Source organism: Alosa sapidissima, chromosome 15, assembly GCF_018492685.1.
Source record: "Alosa sapidissima isolate fAloSap1 chromosome 15, fAloSap1.pri, whole genome shotgun sequence".
Lineage (NCBI taxonomy): Eukaryota > Metazoa > Chordata > Actinopteri > Clupeiformes > Clupeidae > Alosa > Alosa sapidissima.
Genome location: NC_055971.1, coordinates 13,477,914 through 13,499,297, shown reverse-complemented (window position 1 = coordinate 13,499,297; position 21,384 = coordinate 13,477,914). Strand labels below are relative to the sequence as shown.

The 21,384-nt window shown below is 40.8% G+C and overlaps 2 protein-coding genes across 4 annotated transcripts; both read right to left on the bottom strand.

Moving 5' to 3' along the window:
* Positions 1–1,153: 1,153 nt before the first annotated feature.
* On the bottom strand, positions 1,154–12,002 carry pak4 (p21 protein (Cdc42/Rac)-activated kinase 4). Of its 3 annotated transcripts, none has more exons than XM_042063290.1 (10): positions 11,731–12,002; positions 9,516–9,742; positions 8,504–8,724; positions 7,347–7,764; positions 6,564–7,025; positions 4,493–4,626; positions 4,131–4,257; positions 3,736–3,861; positions 2,957–3,091; positions 1,154–2,770 (listed from the first exon to the last, which is right to left on the bottom strand). In XM_042063290.1, exons 2-10 carry the CDS (start codon positions 9,714–9,716, stop codon positions 2,615–2,617), a joined length of 1,980 nt encoding a protein of 659 aa, XP_041919224.1. In that variant the 5' UTR covers positions 9,717–9,742; positions 11,731–12,002; the 3' UTR covers positions 1,154–2,614. The 3 variants fall into 3 exon arrangements, with proteins under 3 accessions (XP_041919224.1, XP_041919223.1, XP_041919222.1); XM_042063289.1 differs by having other exon boundaries at positions 7,335–7,764; positions 9,516–9,737; positions 11,731–12,001; XM_042063288.1 differs by having other exon boundaries at positions 7,335–7,764; positions 11,731–12,000.
* Positions 12,003–13,955: 1,953 nt separating this feature from the next.
* On the bottom strand, positions 13,956–20,570 carry sae1 (SUMO1 activating enzyme subunit 1). Its single transcript, XM_042064565.1, has 9 exons — positions 20,325–20,570; positions 19,535–19,646; positions 19,089–19,262; positions 18,734–18,879; positions 18,371–18,470; positions 18,153–18,258; positions 15,946–16,090; positions 15,153–15,222; positions 13,956–14,423 (listed from the first exon to the last, which is right to left on the bottom strand). The coding sequence occupies exons 1-9, from the start codon at positions 20,423–20,425 to the stop codon at positions 14,331–14,333; spliced, it is 1,047 nt and encodes a 348-aa protein (XP_041920499.1). The 5' UTR covers positions 20,426–20,570; the 3' UTR covers positions 13,956–14,330.
* Between the last annotated feature and the right edge of the window lie 814 nt (positions 20,571–21,384).

The window sequence follows — 21,384 nt, the reverse complement described above, 5'->3', positions numbered from 1 at the left end:
TCCTCTGTAACAATTGTATCTGCTGCCTCTAAGACTTTCTGGAGCTTTCTCCAAGTGGTCCTTAACTCTTGGGCTACTCTTCGAGGAGATCTTGTGCATGGCTGATTGATGAAGTGATGTTCCTTCCACTTGCAGATAATGGCCCCAATGCTTACTGGAAGATTCTGAAGTTTTGAAATGCATCTGTAACCAGTTCTATTGATATGATTTGCAACAGTCTTGGGAGGGGTGCAAAGGTCTTGGGAGAGCTCGTTGCTTTTACCCATCATGAAATGTTTCTTGTTACACTTTGGTGACGTAAAACCTTTTAATAGCCCATCAATGTACTAATCCATCTTATATTCATTTGAACAGATAGGAGAGTTATTATCTAACTACTTATGGATTCCAGCTTGTTCCTTGCCTTTCTTTGCCTTGGTGTACTGCTGGGTCCAGCCTTCTTATTGGTGAACTTGAACCAAAACTACTGGAAAGGAGCACATTGATGTACGTTTCCGAATGACCAAAAACAAGTGTGTATTTTCTTTGGAACCGAGTTAAGAAATGCATTTAAAACCTTAATTACCAAGAAAGATATATGTTTGTTGCACTTATGCGTTAAAGGAGAAATCTGGTGATTTTACACAGACCTCAGTTTCTCAAGGTCATCGAGTAGGCTACTGTTGGTACGACAAAAAAAAAAAAACCCTAAAACAATCTGTTTTACCTAGCTCGAGTTGATGCAGTCAACAGCTAGAGCTTTCAGGCAGCTACGGTGCTACACTGGGGGCATGTTCATGAGCTCCGATGTTCATGCCCCCAAAGTGTAGCGCTCTAGCTGCCTGGCTATTTTAACTGCTTTTTTCTTAATTTGTACTAATAACTTAACTAATCACATTATAGGAGGCATATAAAGGGGTATATAATATTGGCATTGGAATTCTGATCATAAAGAAATGGTATGGCAAAAATGTGTTCTTGTCGGTCTAGTTGATAAGTTAAGACATACATTCGGTTATTGTTGATTGATATTAGCTAAGAAATGCAACAAAAGATAAGAAATGAAATCTTCAATGCCCGAACAAATCTACATGTCAATATCATGACGCAAATTCCTGAAATGCTGCTTATTGCTTATCATTTGGAAACAGCTTTATAAAATAAGACAAAAGCATATTTGTAGTAAAATGTATTGACATTTCAATATCATTTACAAATCAAAGTGGCATTATATTGTCAGCTGAACTTCTAACTTTCAATACAATTTTTCCTATATACTGAGACTGGAGTGGAGCTTAACCAACAAAAAAGTGATTCCAGGCACTACAGTTTTCAGATATGCTATATACTTTTGCTCTGTTTATACATAACCGTATATCAGAATGATGAGACCTGACTAGATTGCTCCATGTCAGAATTAGCCACATAAATAGTGCAGAACTAAAGAATTTTGTCTTCAGCTTTAACTGATTGCCAAAATCACATATTTCTTTTTTTTTTCATAGTGTAAGCAGACCAGGCATCAGACAGTATTAAAAAAATGGGTATGTTAGTGTTCGTACATGTGCATGTTAAAAATCACACGTGCTGGAGCATTTAACCAAGGGCTGTTTACTTGTACCAGCAGCCGACCCTTACTGGCTAAATTCGCACAACTCAATGTATAAAAGCCCTTAGAAAACTAAAACTAGCCTGCTCACCTGCTATACTTCATGTAGTCCGGTATCTTACTCTCCCATTCCGATTTAGCAACTATTTGCCCATACAACCATTTTCGGCATAATTACCTATGTGGTCTCAAAATAGATATCAATCAATAATATAGCCATCTCCTACCAAAGTAACATGCTTCTAAAAGCTGTCATTGACTGAAGAAATAGGGTAAAAGAAAGAAAATAGGGCTCATCAGAACTAAGAAAAAAAAAAAAAAGTTGCTGTTTCAAACATACAGGTAGGAATGCAGCTTCTATTCCTCAGCAGTGACTCAATAATCTCATTCACACTCATTAATAGACATCTGTACAAGTTAAAATGTATAATAGAAAAGAAACAATCTGAATCATAAACATCTCCAGTGTTTAACCTTTCTTAGTGTTCATAACGGGTGTTATAAACAGGAGTAGTTACTTTCTTTTTTGTTTAGTGTACGCAAGGAATCTAGGGAAAAAAAGAATAATCATAATTCTTCAGTAGGAATGGCTAGAAATGAGATCAACAACCTTGCATATCTTAATGTCAGTTCCAGTCCAAAGCTTCATAGCATTTTTCACTAGAGATGATTTTCCGCATTGCAGTATTTAAAAGTTTGCTGGAGAACACTACAGAGTTGGCCCCTAAGCAATCCCCAGCTGATCTAGTATGTTAACCCCAAGCGGTTTAAGCAGGGAAACATTTAAAAAAAATAATAAAAAAAAAAACTGTGCTCAATTTGAAAACCTGTAACAGTCGCTTCTGTTCGCATTAGTGTCCAGTCAAGGTCGACTCATTCATTCAGTTACTCTTCTGTTCTGTTGCCTTCAAAGACGAGTCGGTAGTATTTCATGACACTGCTTTGGACCAATGAGCCGGCCGGGGGTGTTTTTGTGGGAGAGGAGTGCAGTCCCACCCGGCGCTGGTGCTGGCGGGCCTTTGCTCCTCATCTCATGCGGTTCTGCCGCATGAGCGGAACGATGCAGGAAGGCGGACCTGCTTTGCTTAGGAAGGGGTGCTTGAGGAGCTCGTTGGCTGTAGCTCTCTGACCGGGGTCCCTCACCAGCATGCGATCCAAGAAGCCCTTCAGCAGTGGTGACACCTAGTGGTGGGGAGAGCACAGGACATGGAGAGTTTACAAACACAAACTAGACACAGTTAAAAGTTAGTTAGGGGGAAAAGTTAGTCATTATGATTGTGACTTAAATCTGTTGTTTTAAAATTAGAAGAAATAAAATAAAATAAAAATAGACATATGTAAACAGGTGCTGGCTGAGAGGTAGCTTGCCTTATGGAGGTTCTTCAGCTTGGGTGGAAGGTTGTCACGGATCATCTTCATGGCTTTAAGAGGGGGCTCGTTAAAATATGGGGGCTCTCCATCCACCATCTCAATTACCATCACTCCCAGAGACCAGATGTCCACCTGCACAAAGAGTCGGCCATTACATTAATAAACCATCACATTATCATACTCTGATTATATACAATATCAAAACCAAAATGAAGTGCACTAGTTGTTTTAACAAGGCGATCTTGTCAAGTAGAGCCATGGAATCTGCCATTAACCATGATGAAATCATGTCCGTCATGGTAACTTAAAATGGTGTTGGGCGTGGTAATAATACTAATATTAATACTACTAACCATCATCATCATCATCATCATCAGGGCTCTGGAATCTACCCATTACCATGGCAAAATTAGATTCACACTCACTCACGAACACTCTTGCATATGGCTTGCATAAGGTAGTTATGTGTGATTAACTTCATAATGGGACTATAAAGGACTAACAAAAGCCATAACCACTCTAAACTCACACATGCACTGACTTCACAGTATATGTATATAGTGTCTCAGAACTGTGCACCTTACACCCCCCCCCCCTTGCACTACTTATTTTATTTCATGTATGCATGCATTGATTTAATTTCATATTTTTTTTTTGCTTGGAAAAAGGAGTTGCTCTTAATCTCATTGTGCATGTGTAGTGACAATAAAAGGCATTCTATTCTATTCGATTCTAAAGACGATACTGTTTTTAAAAAAGGCAAAAGGTAGGTGAACCTCAGGTCCATAGGGAAGTCTGGAGATTAGTTCCGGTGCCATCCAGTATGGAGTACCGACTAGAGACTTGCGATGCTGAACCTCTTTTGACACCTGGGCACAGAAGCCAAAGTCTGACAACTTTATCTGCAAGAGGGGAAAAAAAGACCAAGTGAGTGACTTGACAGATAACACAATGCCGCTGAGCAAGCCCACTCTGCAAGCAGGGAGCTAGAATAAGGCCATGTATGCAAGCAAGTGAGCTACACAAGAAACAGTAAACCTTCATATTGCAGATGCAGTAAACTGAGACAGTAGGTTAAATGAGGCTAAGGCCAAGACCACATATCTACAACACAGGCAGGGCTGCATCAGGCTAACTTTGTACAGGAAAGAAAGCGTCGGTGGGACCATACCCTTCCGTCTTGAGTGAGTAGGATGGAGTCACTCTTGATATCTCTGTGAATGACGCCCTGGCTGTGAAGAACAGCAAGTGCTTTTAGCACAGACAGGCACACTGTGGCTATCTGCTCCTCGTTCATCCTGTGACAGGAAGAAGAAAGGGAGTCAAAAGTCATTAGGCTTATCTGGAACACTTTTTTTTTCTTTTTTCTTGACAAGTTGTGGTCTTGCACACCCCAGCAGCTGCTGAGTTGCAGACAGTATTAGATTTTTTTGCATGACTTGGACGGTGGTGCATTATTATTACTGAGGTAATATTGATTATACATAACAAACACCCTGCACGCCTATGTGCGCCATGTTTACCAAGACTCACCTTGTATGGGTGACAATGTCTGTTAACGCTCCACCTTCGAGGAATTCCATGACCACCCAGAGTTCATCCCCGACCAAATAACTGTTGTACATCTCCACCACATTCTCATGGTGATAATCCCGCATGATCACCACCTGTGAGAGAGAGAGAGATATTTCTAAAATTTCTTAAAAGGTACCGTCAGTCATTCTAAGCCATAAAACATTTTGTCACATTCAGTGCAGTGTTTCCCACACTGTGATTACTTTCTACATACTATACAGATTGTTTAATATCACACTCACAACAGAAATAAAATATTACATTAAGAAGAAAAACAGAACAAGGAAAATACTGTACTTCCGATTATTTATCCGACAGCACCATATGCAGATATTACTGCTACTATTACAGTAGACCTACTACACACTGTAGTGATGTGTGCCTATGCCTTTATGCTTGCTGATGCCCTCATTCAAATGAGACCCGTTTTCTGAAAACTGTTCTTTTGTCATCTGTCCCAATTCCACATATCTCTACAGTATGTTTGCTGTCCATATCGGCTGTTCCCTCTGCACTAACTGCTCTCCCACAGCAAGTCAGTTGCGGTCCTCCTCCTCTCCAACAGCTCTACCTCTTTCCATCTCTTGCTGCTTCAGCTGTCAGCAGCACTAGTTGAAGCCTGGAGATATTGGAAACAAAGTAGCCTAACTGAATAGCGTGTGTTTAGTAGGGGTGTGACGAGATCTCGCTATACTCCAATGTCACAATATTTGCCCCAGCCACTTTTACATTTTTTGTGTAGCAGCATTTTGGGTATCTGCTGGAAACAATAATACCACTCAATTACACATTTTCCCCTAAAACACTGTAGCATAACCACTACTTTTTAAGAACGCCTATGCTTCCATGTGCTGCCACTGCGTTTATTTCAGTCTTGCACAGATGACTTTATTTCAGTCTTGCACAGATGATCTACTCAGCCTAATACCATCGCACAAATGGTTCTCTATTGAAACTATAGCTTACTTAACCTGTGCAAGTGGCACACACTTGGTGGCTAGCGTGTTACTGTAGGTCTGCACTTCACCAGGAGTTAAGAGAAAAGTAAACAAAACTCTGGAGGGAGTGATGTCACAATCTTAAAGGAGCCAAACCACTTTTAAAGGGTCTAGAGTGGTAGAAATATCAGTATTGGCAAGTAAACAAATGTAATTTCATACTCGGTTTGAAATAAATATGACTAGTTTAAACATTTCAAAATAGAGTACACCTGGATTGTTTAGCGTTCTGTGATTTTCAGTCTATAAAAAGGTATTTCCAATAATATTTAATTATTGAAGATTTCTTTAAAATAGTCTTGTCTCGTTCTCGTGAACCCAATATCGTATATCATCTCGCCTTGTGGGCTGAATGTATAGTCACACCCATAGAGTTTAGGTTTTAAACACATACTTTTTCTCCTTGGCACAAGTCCTTCTGAGTCTTGGAAAACATCAGGATTGTGTAAACATTCATGGTCAGAATCAAAAATTAATAGTATCTTATAGTCACACTCGCCCTGCACGAGTAGTCGATATTGACAAGTAGCTGTAACGTTGTAGCGACATCAAACACTGAATGCAACAGTTTTGAACAAATTTGTGCAATGTGGTGATGATGCTAACTGGATTTAATTGTGATTTAGCAAGTCCATTTCTATGTGACAACAACATTTATGTCACAATTGTCATGTTTTGATTTATGTGCATGCAGAGGAGGGGCGGGTCCATTGCGAGAGAGAGAGAGAGAGAGAGAGAGAGAGAGAGAGAGAGAGAGAGAGAGAGAGAGAGAGAGAGAGAGTCAATGTTGATATTGCGGTGGGCCGCCATAGATAAATCAATGCAGGGGAGAGGCTGCAGTAAACATCACATTGTGCGGTGCTGAATAAAAATATGCCCACCCACTGCTCACCTCTTTACATTACTATAACTTAACAAGACTGCATTTCTCCTTTTGAGGAATGATCATATTAATGTTAGCCTATTGGCTATCTCATGGCAGTACACCACCATAACAAGTTTATAATGTAGTAGTTTGACAAAACACGTACCTCGTTGAAGAGCAGCTCACGTCGTTGCTGTTTGCGCAGGTCCATCTTTTTGACGGCGACCAGTTTCCCAGTGCTTTTGACAGTAGCGATGCAGACGATGCCGGTGGAGCCTTCCCCAATCTTAATGTAGTGGTCCAGGTAGGTGCGCGGGTCTCCGGGGTCCACCACCATCTGCAGTGCCGCGCGGAACTGCTCGTGCGTCACCCGCTGGGGCTCCCGTTGCGGGGAGCGGCCCTGTGCAGGGGGGGCGGTGGGGGCAGGCTGCTGCGGCGCGGGGGGCATGGGCTGGCCGCTGGGAAGGTCAGGGCCCAGGGCTGGATGTGAGGCGTGGTGGTGCTGCTGGGGCTCTCCTCGCGGCCGGCCCTGCACAGCTGGCTTCCCCCCGCTGTTCACAGGTCTGCTGCTGGGATTGGAGGGGCCGTTGTGAGGGGTGGCCTCCTTTGTTCTACCCGGTTTTAGATCCTGCAGCGGACAGTATGCAAAAGAGAATTGTAAAATCAGGCTGCTCTATGTACAGGTCTCTGTAAATCAAAAAGCATGTTGCAACCACTAAAGCTATATGGCTAATGTAGCTCATATTTGGCTACCAAAAATGATTATTTAAATGACAGAAATATTGTTGATTACAATTGCACTGAAATGTGGTGTTCATGTCATTGTTATGCCATAAACTAGCGTTAGATATTGTCTTGTTTTGATAGTGACACTAAAGTTTGATGTTGCCAAACTATAGTATATAGGACTCCATTTTTGCTCTAGTATTACAATTACCTGCGAGTGTACCTGGTTACTGGGGACTTTCCAAGCATTGTTGTCCGTGCAGGGGTACGTATTGAAGGGCCGGCCTGTTTGCTGTGCAGACTTTATCACCCCATCGCTGACAGGCAGGTTGGGGGTACGAATGTTTGGCCCCGAGTGTGGCCGCTTGTCCTTGGAGGACTGGGGGCCCGGGTCCCGATCCGTGTAGCTGGATTTGGGCCGCCTGTCGCTGCCGCCCTCCCTCATAACCACCTGGTCCTCTGGGTCACGTTCGCTTTGCCTCTCCTTGGTCCGTGCTTTGTCTCTGTGCTGTGGATGCTGGCCCGGGGGTCGCTCCTTGCTTGGCTCCTGACCCCGAGGTTGTGGGTGGGAGCGGCTTTCCTCGTGCGGGCTGCGCGAATGACGACTGTTTGGAGCTGGTTGCTTTTGTGGAGGTCTCGTCCTTAACACAAAAGTAAATAAATAAATACATAAATAAAATCAAAGGGAACAAAGAGCAGCAATATTTGGTTGTTGAATGCGCCAAACTATTCCAGTTAGGATTCTACAGAGGCTTCTGCAGCGTTGGTATGAAAATGCTTCTTAGCTCAGTGTGGCAATTAACGTTTGGGTATTAGTCTTTGGGCATTTGGGTATTACTTTTTACTGCAAATGACTACCCTCTAATTGACTTTGAAATGTTCACCAACCTAGCTTATCACAGGGTAGCATTCTTTAGATAAATGACCATCAGGCGAAATACTATGTTTACCTACACACTTGACCTACTTCATAAAATACTGCTCAAGTAGACTGCCAAACAGTTTTCTGCTCCGTTACAAAACAAGAGTAGAAGTATTTTAGGCATTGGAACATTTCAGACAAGCCGTAATAGCTGCGGCAATGTGGTCTCTACCCAGCAGTGTGAGTAAGGCCTAAAGTATGGAAATCAGCTAGTGTTCCACTGAATGAGTTGCAGCGAAAGGAAAAAAAAAAAACATCATGGGTAGTCTGTCAAGTGTGACCCCCAGATAGCAGCCATCTTTTAAGTAATGGGTCAACTTATCTGTTACAAAGAATATCCACTCTGCTTTTATTGCATCCATATTTCAGGAGTGGAATGACTCCAGTTCAGGACAGTTCCTTCATCACACTCGCCAACACATTCATCCACTCCATGGTTTTCCAGTGGGTATTCTTACCTTTCAGAACCCTCCGTGTGGCCATCGCCATGTGCGTAGTATCGAGGTGGCTGCTCTCCATTCTCTTGATGGCCATGGATTGGGCCCAAGTCCTGGCCAGACTGCATGGCGGGGTTGCTGTACCTCAAGGAGTTGGACCGTATGACCGACATGGTCTCAAACTCGTCCAGCAGCCAGGTGAGGGAGCCGTCCACTCCCATGTTTGTGCCACGCACAATGGTCTGGATGACGGGCAGAAATTGGGTGAGATTTCCCCTTCCTCTAGGAATCAGTAGTCTCCGAGCTAACATGGCACATCTTAGCGCAGAGAAAAATCAACCCGTTCTGTTCTGCTTCTTGTCTGCTGATAGTGTTTCAGTTGACTAGAAAAAGCATGCCAACTATTCCTAGTTTCTTAGACAACACTAGCTGCTTCAAGGCATGTTATTAAATAAATAATGCTGGTACCATTACAGCTGTTGCCATATAGGTTTATATGCTTTATGTCATGGGTGGTCATTTAATTGGGCCTAACAGCAGAGCTACACCAGATGCACAATTGGTCTAACCAATGGCCTAACTTTTACGAATGTACATGCCACTATTCACGTCTGGTAATTACAGTGGAAGCTAATTGTTGCAGCATATGCTCCATGAATCGAATGCTTCGGTTACGTGCCTGGTGTATCCTGCTTGTTGTTTAAACAAATAGCCTAATCATCCTACTGGTTACCATATCAAATCATGATACCCAACTTCCTGTCTCTGTATCCATTCCACCACAAATATACACAATTAATCAGGTGCTTCAAGAGAACGGGAAGGACCCAGCAGAGTCTGTATGCAACGCTGAGTAAACATTAAACAAGGCTTCAATACAGTAATAACAACCTAAAAGACTACAGAATACAAACCAAAAGCAAAATGTTGAAACATATGACATGTAAACATGACCTTACATCAATGAACAACAAAAGGGAAGACAGACAGCGGAAGAGACGGAGGACATCAGAGTCACAAAATTCCCCCTAACCTTGCGCGGCTCGACTGTAGTGATGACCGTGGCATCGATGAAGGGTTTGGGCCGCTTAGCCGTGTCCTCGATCAGACTCTGCCACTGACGTGGGAGCCCCACAAACTTCTGCTCGTGCTCATCGAAGTCAGTGTGCACGCGGTGCTCAAAGTTGGAAGGGGCAGAAATTTGGATTCGCTGTTTCTTTTTCTTGGTAAACATGGTGGCATCAGGGCATCACACCTGTACTGGATGGAAGAAGTCATGTGTTGCATTAAATAACATAAATGATGTAACACTGTACCATGTTTAATGCTGTTTTAATTAAATTATTGCCAGTATAATCTAAATTATACTGAACTGAAATTATACTGTTTCAATCATAAAGTCTCATTGGATGCATTTGAAAAGATGAAGCAGGAGAAAAAGAGAAGTGCAAAGACAGACGAAGAACAAAAGAGCGCATACAGGGAAGATATACTGTAGATGAAGGTGCTTTAGACAATTGGACCAATACTTGATAAATCACAGCAATTAAGAGTGATATTTTGGGCATTTTTGTATATACCATTTTTGTGTAATTATGTCTCAGTGTGTGTGTGTTTTTTCCCTGGTCAAAAAAACAGTGTATATATAGCCATGTCTATGTCTGTTGTGCTTCCAAGAAAATTCTCTCATTCTCAACAAGATATATCCAGACAATGAACTCTCACCCTGCAAGTCCCAAAGTCCTATTTGGCCCTGGGAGACAATTTCAATTCAATTTAATTGCACTTATAGAGCGCCAAAACATTACACATGTCTCATGGCGCTTTACAGAGTGTTAGACAATCAGAGAAAAGAAAAGAAGGCCAATGGGTAACAGGGGCGAGGAAAAACTCCCTAGAATTGGAGATACATATAGGAAGAAACCTCGAGCAGATCCACGACTACCAAACTATCAACCAGTTAACTTGAACCAACACAACGTTCTTGAAATGTTGGATGGACATGGACTCTGAAGCAAGAATCGCCATACTGGAAGTGTTAAATATTTATGCAATGTGTGTTAATGGTTATTGTTATTATTCTGTTACATTTATTTAGTCTATTTCTAGTATTATATTATTATTTATGGTATATGACTGGTTATTGCTGTACTGTTTATTGATGTCATTGTAAGTCGTTTTGGACAAAAGCATAAACAGCAGATTTCTTTGACACAGCCTTGCGTTATAAACATCTGAAGTCACAGGATAAACAAGATGGGTAGTCGCTGACATTTAGTTAGTTATGCATAGTTAACTAGCAAGCTGTTTTGACAAGACTGACGCAGTTATGATTAGTTAACGTGACGCAGTTATGATAAGTTAACGTTAACTTACGTTACTTGAATGAAACTAATTTGTGCTAGCTAGTTGCCTGTCAGGTTAAACATCAACTCAGAAACTGTAAGTTATGTTGGATATCAAACGTTGCTGGAAAACAACACCAGAGACATTACTGTAAATATGTGTCAACCGATGGATTACGTTAAATATTACACCGATAATATTAATATAACGTGTATAACGTTAGTTGATTTTCATTTCCCTTACGTTAATGTTGGCAAGCCTGCTAACCACGTCCAACCACAAAGACCTTGTTAGCACCTAACTATGCTAACTGGACCTCAACTTTTGACTGAGGTAGGTAGGTAGAGCTAGCTAGCTGATATTAGCAAACCAGATTAACTTATTCCTAGGCAGAGCTCTAATTTAACTCGGCATGACAACTTGTGAAATAGCTAAGAGATTAGTACATTAACATCACAACAACAACAACAACTAGTTCTTGAGGGATTGACACTGGCCGTGCCCTCTGCTACATGTTAACGTTACGTTACGTTACAACAATTTAAAACTTAGCTGGCTAGCTACTTAGCTAAGTGCTTAACTTCTTTCAGACTACTTTAATGCGACATCTAGTTGAAAACTCGGCACAAGTTGTTAAAAAAGGCTGATACCATGGAGTTCGCTAAAACACCATACATTTGTGTCTGCTGAGTAGACATTAACAGATGGTTAATTTGCCGAACGTCACAAGATAGATGACTTAGCCAGCTATGTTAGCTAGCTGTGCCAGTTAAATTGGTCGTTGCTATGCTAGCTAAGTTTCAATCCACCTCAGTCCACACAAATACCCGTAACGTTAAGATACTGAATGAGTTGTTGTCCTACTCGTGCCATCACTTTAACCATCACTTTACTGGTCCTACCTTTAAATTTTATTTGGTCATTCGCCGATATGTCCGTTTTCCCGAACTCTTGTAAGTTTCTTCCTTACAGAGAGAATGATAAAAGCCTGGTTACCGTAACTTCATTTACATTAGCTAGCCACCTCTCATCCGTATGTTTTTTCACTTTTCACCGCCATATTAAAGGAGACTGTCGGAGTTGTGGGAGCAGTTTCAGACATCCGGGAAACTTTTTGAACTCTAAAAAACACCCCTGTCCACTCTCGTGACCCCCATGAGCGCGTGCACGCTCTGTGAACTTGTGAAGTCGAGGGTTCAACTACTAGACAAATCACAATCAATTAAAAATCATGTTTAGTCTCTGATGACTATGGAAATATCTTACAAAACAATAGAATATTTATAACAAATGACCTGTGGTTTACAGGGTAAAACAAAAAATAACAATGGTAATAATAATGTTGATGATTTAATTGAGTATAGTGCAAAGACAACATATCAATTGTTGAAACAGAAAAAAACAATATTTGTCTTTTGGAAAATATATGTTCATTTCGAATGTAGGCCTGCAACACCTCAGAAAAGCCAGGTGCATATTTACCACTATGTTGCTTCACATCTTTTGATAAGTCTGTAAATGTTTGGGAACTGAGACCAGTTGCGGGAGTTTTGTGAGTGAAATACCCTGATTTAGGATTTAAGATGCTCAACAGTCTGGGGTCTTCTTAATCATGTTTTTCATTCTGATGGACTCAATGTGACAATGCTGGACTGCAGGCAGCCCATTATAGCACCTCTTCTCCTGTGGAGCCATACTGGTGAAATATGTGCAGAATGCATATTGGCATTGTTTACCTTATATTCAAGGTCTTCCCTTGATGTCTGGATGGTAGTATATGATTATCATTACCTGTATAATATATATTACTCAGCATAAATTGTGCCTTTCCTAATGTGCAAGCTGCCCATGCCATAGGCCAGTGGTTCTTATACTTTTTGTCTGGCGACTCCCAAGAAACATGGGCCAAGTCTTACAACCCTCTTCTCTATAACAAGTGGAATTGAAATGCAAATCATTTTGCAACCCCTCCAATATTTTTGGCGACCCCCAGTTTAAAAACCACTGCCATAGGGCACTAAGGCACTCCTGTACCATCACAATTGGGTGCTCCCTCTCCTCTTTAGCCTGGAGGATGCAGTCCATAACTTCCAAAAATAATTACACATCTTGATGAGTCTAACGACAGGACGATTTTCCACTTTACCTCAGTCAATCTCAAATGAGCTTTGGCCCAGATAAGACATTTCTGACTTATGTCTAAAACATATTGACATTTCTGTATTAAGTTTATTTTTGCATGGTAGATGTCTTGATCGGCATTTTAAGCCCTGCAGATCCCAGTCACCCAATATTGTTTCGCAGCCCTGTCCCTTGTTTATTCAAAAATTTCTCTGGATTCTCTAAACATTTTGATGATATTATAAACTATAGATGATGAAATCCCCAAATACTTCACAATTTCCTATTTCCGGAGCATTTTTCATATATTGTCACATTATTTGCCCACACAGGTTTTCCTAGAGTGATGAATACCTGAGATGAATACCATCTCTACTTCTGAGAGACTCTGCCTCTCTGGGATGCTCTTTTTATACACAAACATGGTGCCAGTTAACCTAATGAGTTGTGAAATGTTCCTCCTTGTCTTCTTTAGGAATACAATGTAAACTGTATGAATAAAGAATAGCACTCACAGTTCTTTTTTGAAGATTTTTAATTGCCCCATGGACGTTTCGTGCAAGACTCGCCATAATCACGCTGAAGAAGAGGGTCTTGCCCAAAACATCCATGGCACGATTAAAAAAATTAAAAAAGAACTCTGAGTGCCATCCTTTATTCATAAAGTTTACATTGATGCTCAGGAGGATTCAGTACCCAGTTGAACTTACACTAAGGTGTTGAGCGCTTTGTCCGTTTTATTTTCTTTAGGATTACACCCATTTGCCTTTTGTTGCTCCCGACTCAACTCAACCCAAACCACACTAATACTTTACTGTACATGGTGTTGGCTCAACCCATAGCTCAAATAACTCAACATGAGGTCAACATTAGGGAACAGACAGGTCAGGTCATTTCTACATTATTAGACATTAATGTGCATATACAGTATACGCATCACTTCTTGCTAACATTACATTTTACCGTATGGACATTCCGTATGGTTAAAAAAAGGAGACGTAGGTTCACATTTTTGTAACCAAATCCTGTATTTCTAGAATGGCAAAGAGCACATGTTCAAAATGTGTAACTGAGCAGAGGAAAATGGAAAACACATAAAAAACTTGTAGAAATGGAAAAGTCATACAGCATGGCTTACTTTGTATACATGGGAGCATCATCAAACATAGACAAGTACATTACATTGTTTTGTATTGGTGTTGTTTAACTCTATGTACAGTAGGATTTCTCTTTATCAAAGTAAAGACATACGAGGGAAAGTGTTATACAGAAAAGATGACAAATGACAATATCACTGATTCTGGCCTGCTGAGAGTACAATAGGTTTCGCGAGGGCACCTTGGGAAAGCATGCCACCTTCCAAACCGTCTCATGGGTTACGTCACTCCCTACCAAAATAGTCCACCACACCACTTCCATTGACACCATCAAAGAAAAAGAAGTTCCGATGTGGAGCGTCTCTTTGGGACAGGGCCTGTAGATATACACAATACATACTTGTAAGCATTGATTAACATTGAAAGACTCTGTCTATTTGTCTTTACATCAGTAGTATTGGTCAACTACCTGTAAACATGAATAAACAACTGAATAAAAGTCATGTGGGAAAAATGACAGCTGCAGACATGAAATGTATGATTACTTTATATCACTAAAAATAAAAAAAATATGTATATTCTGCCAGACTCTGCAATCTAGGTTAAATTGTCATACTATAGTATATTGTAATCATATTATAGTCATATTTAGATTGTCATAAAATGCCTTGGGATTGAACATAATGAGGTAACTAATGATATATCTTACCATGCTAAATAAACAGCGCACTCCAATATAACTATATATGTCTTCTTTTTTGCTTCAGCACTTTTATTAGATGTCAAAATCATGTTTTTAACTCAAAAAGACAATTAAACTGAAATAAAATAGACTAAGGCCACAAAGAGCCTAGTTTTATGTCAATAGATAAACATATCACTGTTGTGGAGGCTCTCATATTGCTCAAGTGGGGGCAACAGAAAGTTCAGGTTCATCCATCCACTCATATTAGTTAAGAATTTCACATATCTTCCATAAGTAGCTCTCTACGGAGCATGTCACAGTGGGCCACCCTCACCATCTTAGAGAAGTGCGTATTTGTTGATAATGGTGGTCTGCCAATAAAAGGTACCCAAGAAAAACCAAACATCAAACAATAAATCACCTTAACAACTTCTTGGCCGAGCACTCCACCAACCACAGCACATACCGGCGCCATCTCGGAGAAGCAGTAACTGTGCCAAAAAACATGAACATGAGCTGACAGAAGAACACGCCATCCAAAATGCATTGCAACACCTGCATTGGTCGGGTATTATACTGCTTTCCAGTAGTCTCGTAAATCATCGTACACCTACCCGTACAACATGTACGAATAAAGTGACTTTAGGAACGCCTTTCTCTCGAGCCACGAGGGGCATTAGCAGGAGGCTAGTCATTGTTATTGTTTTGTGCTACATGTAGCCTCTAGCCAAACGGCTTGAAAACAAATTGTTACATTGTATTGCAGGCACAGCAAGACCGTGCAATGCATGAATTGGTGACCGGATTGAAGCAGCAATGTAATCTAGTGTGTAAGAGCATTACATCAACATTAACATGACCAACACAGTACATATGCAAAAAAAAAAATACATGTCATCTCATCTCAACTATGGGTGCAGCCATGTTTGTTGTAAGGTCGTACGTCCACCTCGGGGTACCCTCAAGTACTCCGAGGTAAAGTGGGCGTGCCTGCCCAAAATGCCGCAAGAAAGCTGGGTAATTTACACTTTCCAACTCGGGCGGCGGATTTACGAGACAACCAGAAAGCATCATTATTCCTGCTTGTTACTCATCAACCAAGCCAATATAATTCAACACCCACAGTTCTAGAAATCATCCCCTGTTCTCTCAGATTTATCTTTCATTATAACTAAAAGAGATCCATCGAAATCTGAGAGTAGTATGATGTTCACCTGGTGAAGTCCTGTGGTAGGAGGTCACCCTGGAGACCCTTGGACTGTAGCACGTCCTCACACAACTGCAATAGCCGCTCAGAGTCCTCTGTGAACTTAGCAGGCTGGGGGTCGCGGCCCTTATCCGAACGAAACTTCAACAGCACTGTGAACAGCGTAAAGAGAGAGGATGAGGACATATTTGCAGAGGCAAAGAGCAGAGAACTTTTTCTAGAGCAATTTCTTATTTACTGTCTGAAACTATGAATGCATGATATAATCAGATAACACTTAAGAACTGCATGATCAGCACCTATTTCTGCAGATATTCCTGGCAGATACAGATAGAGCAGTAGATTACAATATGCACAACTTAGTTATTAGGCTTTCAGAGGAATCATATATGTTCAAACAGGATGAGACCAACTCTTGTATTTAAAAATGTCTGTCTTTACACCTACATGAAGTTGAAATGATTTTCTTATTTTTCATGAGTGAATGTCTACATTTCTTTAATTATACATTTAGAGTACCATGAAAGGAAGTGTGTTAGGTATCTGCAACAACTAGGCCATCACAATAATTCCAATAGTCTAATTATAGTGTAGGAGGGACACATCAAAAAGATGTGTCAGGGGTCAGTTTCCAAAATAAATAATTATTTTACATTGTCTTGGTACAGATTTCAGTGGTAGTTAATAATTATGAATAGCTATAAAGATAGGAAAGACATTCATACACAAGCATTTCACTTTTACATGCAGCTTATTTAGCATCTCACTTTAACATGCAACTTCATAAAACCTTTCCAATAAGACAATTTCATTCTTGAGCATCTCCAATAATTAAATCTGAGGCATACCTGGTTTTAGGTAAAGAATCTACAGTGCCTGGGAGGCCTACATATCATGTCCTTTTCAGTATTAATGGCATCAATGTATTTGTACACTTCATGCTCATAAAATGCAACAGAAATTCCTCCAAGCAGGAAATGCAGAGAATTACAGGTGAATGACTCTTCTCAGTACCAATGCTAAAGGGAAGGTAAACAAACCAGATAACCCAAGGCCAAAAACCCACATAGTTGTACTTCCTCTAAAGACTGCCATTGTGACAGAGCAGCGGGGCGTGGCTGACAGCCTTGGGGTGGCAAACAAGGCCTCACTATTAGGCCAGGCTAGTGCATGCGGGCAAGCTAGTGCATGCCAAGGCCAGCTGCCTTTTCATTGTCAATTCTGGGGATTGATCGCGATCGACTGAGCGTAACTGCCGAATCCACAGTTGCTGATCTTATTCGTGGCCAAATTTGCCAACACCCTTCCATACACACACGCAAACACCTACCCACACGCAAAAGAAAATAACTCAATTTTCTTTCAAATAAGTTGAAACTGACTAAAGTAACTGGCAATCATCATTGTTTTTTCCATATAAAATGCAAATCAGATTTTGCTTTTGACTTTTCATTAAACAGAATAATGCCATGGACAAAAATGATGGTATCCTTTACCGAATAGTGTTGCGCAACCTTTAGAGGCAATCACTGGCACTGCCAACAAACGCTTAGCTTGGAATGAGACTTCTACAACCTGCTGTATTTTTAGCCACTTAGCCCACGCAAACTGCTCCAACTGACAAATTTGAACTCTTTCCAGAGATGTTTCATAGGATACAGGTCTGAACTCATAGAGGGACACTACAGTCCACTACTTGTTCCTTAACCATTCTTGGGTACTTTTAGCTGTGTGTTTTGGTTATCCTGTTAGAGGAATAGAGAGAGAGAGGTCTGCACACTGTATGTGAACTCCAAAAATATACTTTATTTATCTAAAAAGGCAACGTTTCGATCTCACATGATCAGGCAAATGAGACAGGAAAGAGGCGGCCAAGAGATATCCTGTTGGAGGACCCATGACCTGCGACCAAGACTGAGATGTCTGACATGGAGCTATGTGTTTTGCTCCCAGATGCCTTCTAGCCTTGATATTTCATTGTGCCCTGCAAAGATTCAAGGCATCCTGGGCCAGATGCACTAAAAAAACATAACCAACACCTCCATTTTTTGTCTGTGAACATAGAGCTGATGTAATGCCAAAAAACTCCAGTTTCATCTCATCAGCCCTAAAAGAAATGTATTTTAGAGAGGGATTGCGACTGGATAATATGCATTTTAGCCAATACCAGTTTTGTTGTCTTACTGTGGCTTGGATTGGACTGCATAGACTTACCTTGCAGGAGGAAGTAGTCCTTTGGCGTGCGCTTGATGCTCTTTTTAGCTTTATCACTTGTCCAATCAACTTCAAAAGCCTCTTTCAAGGAGCAGAAACTAGCCGTCTTGTTGAGAGTGGGACAGAAAACGAGGGAAGTGAAAATGCGTTAAACATTGGAGTTCAGAAATGCATTAAGGGAGTTCTATTCTGTTAGTTCAGCCTAAAGAGATGCCAACCTTTTTAACCATGGTGGTCTCGTTGGGGTCAACCTTCGCTTTCTTTGCTTCAGGTCCATCTGAGGCTTCCTCTGTGATTTTCCGCACTTTGGGCTTTTCTCTATGAGTCAACACAGAAAGGTGAAAACATAAGATGCCACAGAAGTATATAAAACCTTGAACTCAAGGTTTATAAAACAATACATATCAGAAGTAAGGCACTCAACCACAAAAAGAGAAATAACTAGGAGTGTCACTTAAGGAATATACAAGTAGCCATATGTATTTCACCAACATAGCATAAATACATGTAATTAAATACATAAAAGCATAAATAACAATGAACAGAACCAGTGGATGTAATGACAGTTGACATATACTTACTCAACATAATGATGTTCTTTGCCCAAATTTGAAAACATATAGCCATGATAACCGAAGACATCTCCACAGAAAATCTTTATGTTCTTCTGGGAACAGAGTTGGTCCACCCGCATCATGAACTTCCATGAGCATCGTGTTAAACAAACCTGTGTGTTCAACATAATTAGGCTTACATCAATGTGCATTTAATCTTTGGTTCTGACATGCTCAAGAACACAAGACCCCACCTCCAGAATTTACTTAACCAACTCATACTGTTGGCTCGTACACCTTTTCATTCAAACCTGCCAAACTGTGTCTATGTAACATGAAAAACTAAATAAGTGATGACATGTCAATGATGTAATTTACTCACTGCATCAAACTGCAGGAAGAACTCGTCGGGTTTGGACTCCACATTTTGTGTGTCTGCTTTGACTTCCACCATGGGGTTGAGCGCCTGGGCCCGCTCCAGAGACGCTTGAGCTCGGTTCTGGCCACGTGCGGACACTGGTATCAGGAACTGGGCCTGGCAACACTCCTCGTTCACCTGTGCATAGGAGAGTACGGGTCAATTCTGTCAGATAATTCAAACCAAATAGTCAAAACAGTCAAAACATAACAATAAAGAACACAATAACTTTATGAAATACGTTATGTTTGACATTTCGAATGGAATCAGAATTGATATTATTTGCAATATAATATGTCACTCAGTATTAAATATTGTATACTGGGTCAATAATCCAGAAAGCACAGCTTTCCTTTTTATCACCACAATCTGATTAAAGGGTTACTTGATTTATTTGACTCATAATGTACCTGTTCATGGTCCAGTAAGGTTAAACCTTTAACCCCAGCCAGAATTAGATTCTTTGCCACTTCAGCACCCAAACCCCCAAGTCCAACCAGGAGCACATGGGATCCTCGCAGTCTAGGGAAAAATGGTGCCATGTGTCAAAACAAGCTATCTTGAGAATGGACTGAGCAAAATGCTGCACTGTACAAAATGAATTCCTCTTGTGAACTCTACTCTCTGATCTCAGCACTGAGGAATCTGGGATGGATGGTAGGCCTACAAATGAAGTGCAACAATACTAAACCACAATCGGTGGGACACTGCTATGATGAGAGCATGCAGTAGTGTGTATTATGTAGTTATTTTTTCAACACAAGTCAAGTTGGGACATTGTTAAGATGAGGTTTACATGCATCTTGTTGGTTTGTGTGAGGTGTTGTATACATTTGTTTACATGTTCCAGGGCCAATAGCGTTTTAAAATGCAATAAAAAGCATGCAAGATACAAACATGTCTGCAATAGACGTAGAAGATAGATATTCTACTTCTGGCTTGCCGTCAGAAAGCAATCGCCATAAAACTAAGTATTAGAAAGTTACTGAGATACGCTATAATAAAAGATAGGCTCAGTCTGGCAAACTATAGTCTAACTAATGTACGCCTTCGAGCCCGCCTAAAACTGATGAACTGTCTATCTCGATTACTTTGAGTGATGCGTTGTGACTTTGGCGTAACAGGCTAACAATATAGAGAAGCATGTTAGTTGTTCACTATCTTTTACTGTCAATGGTTGATCAGAGATTCAGCTCAGACCTCTTTTGTGCATCCAGTCCCCACAAACGGATCTGACGGTCATACTGAGCAGCTTCCTCTTCGCTGATAATGGTGTCTTCTTTCTCAATCATATCAATCATTTTAAATGAAGGAATATCAATGTAAAAAACCTACAAGTTGCAGAAAGAACACTTTTTTTCTTTTGGATGAAAGTCCCGCTTTGTGCGATTCGAAAAGGCGCACAATGATGATCGCAGCTTCCGATAATTCTTGTTCTATTGTTCTTTTTTCACACCGAAAATTAGCAGTGTGGCCCCATCATCGCCCCTCACTGGACTGGAGACTTGTTGAACCTGATGTCAGCCACTCGCAGTCCATCTAAATTCACCGCGTCAGTGTAGACAAATGATCAGAGAGAACTAATACAATTTGTCTGTATTGTTGCTTGTGTTCAGCATATATTGGCAAAGATAAATAATATGTGAGCTCTGCTGCACCAGAACCGTATGCCTTATCCTACAACCTATTCCTAGCCTATAGATGGCAGGATACAACATCGCTGCTCTCCAGAAGAAGAGGACGGAGTAGAAAAATAATTTCTCAAGTCTTTTTTGTCGCCATCTATCGGAGTGGGAAAATGTTGCACGGCTCTTATTCATCCTAACCAACTTGAGTCATGTGTTTCTGTTTTCTTTTCCCATGAAAGGTGCGTAAATAAAACCTTCTCCACCACTGTGTAGTCTACAGAGCTGGACACTTGAGGGCATTCTGATAAATATTGCTGCACTTGTAAGAATATTAGATACATACAATCATACAATGGAGTTGAGTTATTACAACGATTCTATATGCAATATATAGGCCAACCATTATCCCCTTAGGGCCTAGGGTCACTGATAGAGTGCATGATCTATTACCACCATTCCACTAAAGCCGTGGTCTCATCTGAAAGTCCCTCCAAGCTCCGAACCTCACAGTTTACCCCCATAATGATTAATGTTCACTCACTGTATAGTTGCTCAGTGTTTAGCCCCTCCAAGCCCTGTTAACCACAATGCCAGCTATACCAGCATGTAATGTTTTCTCAAGGATAGTAAGA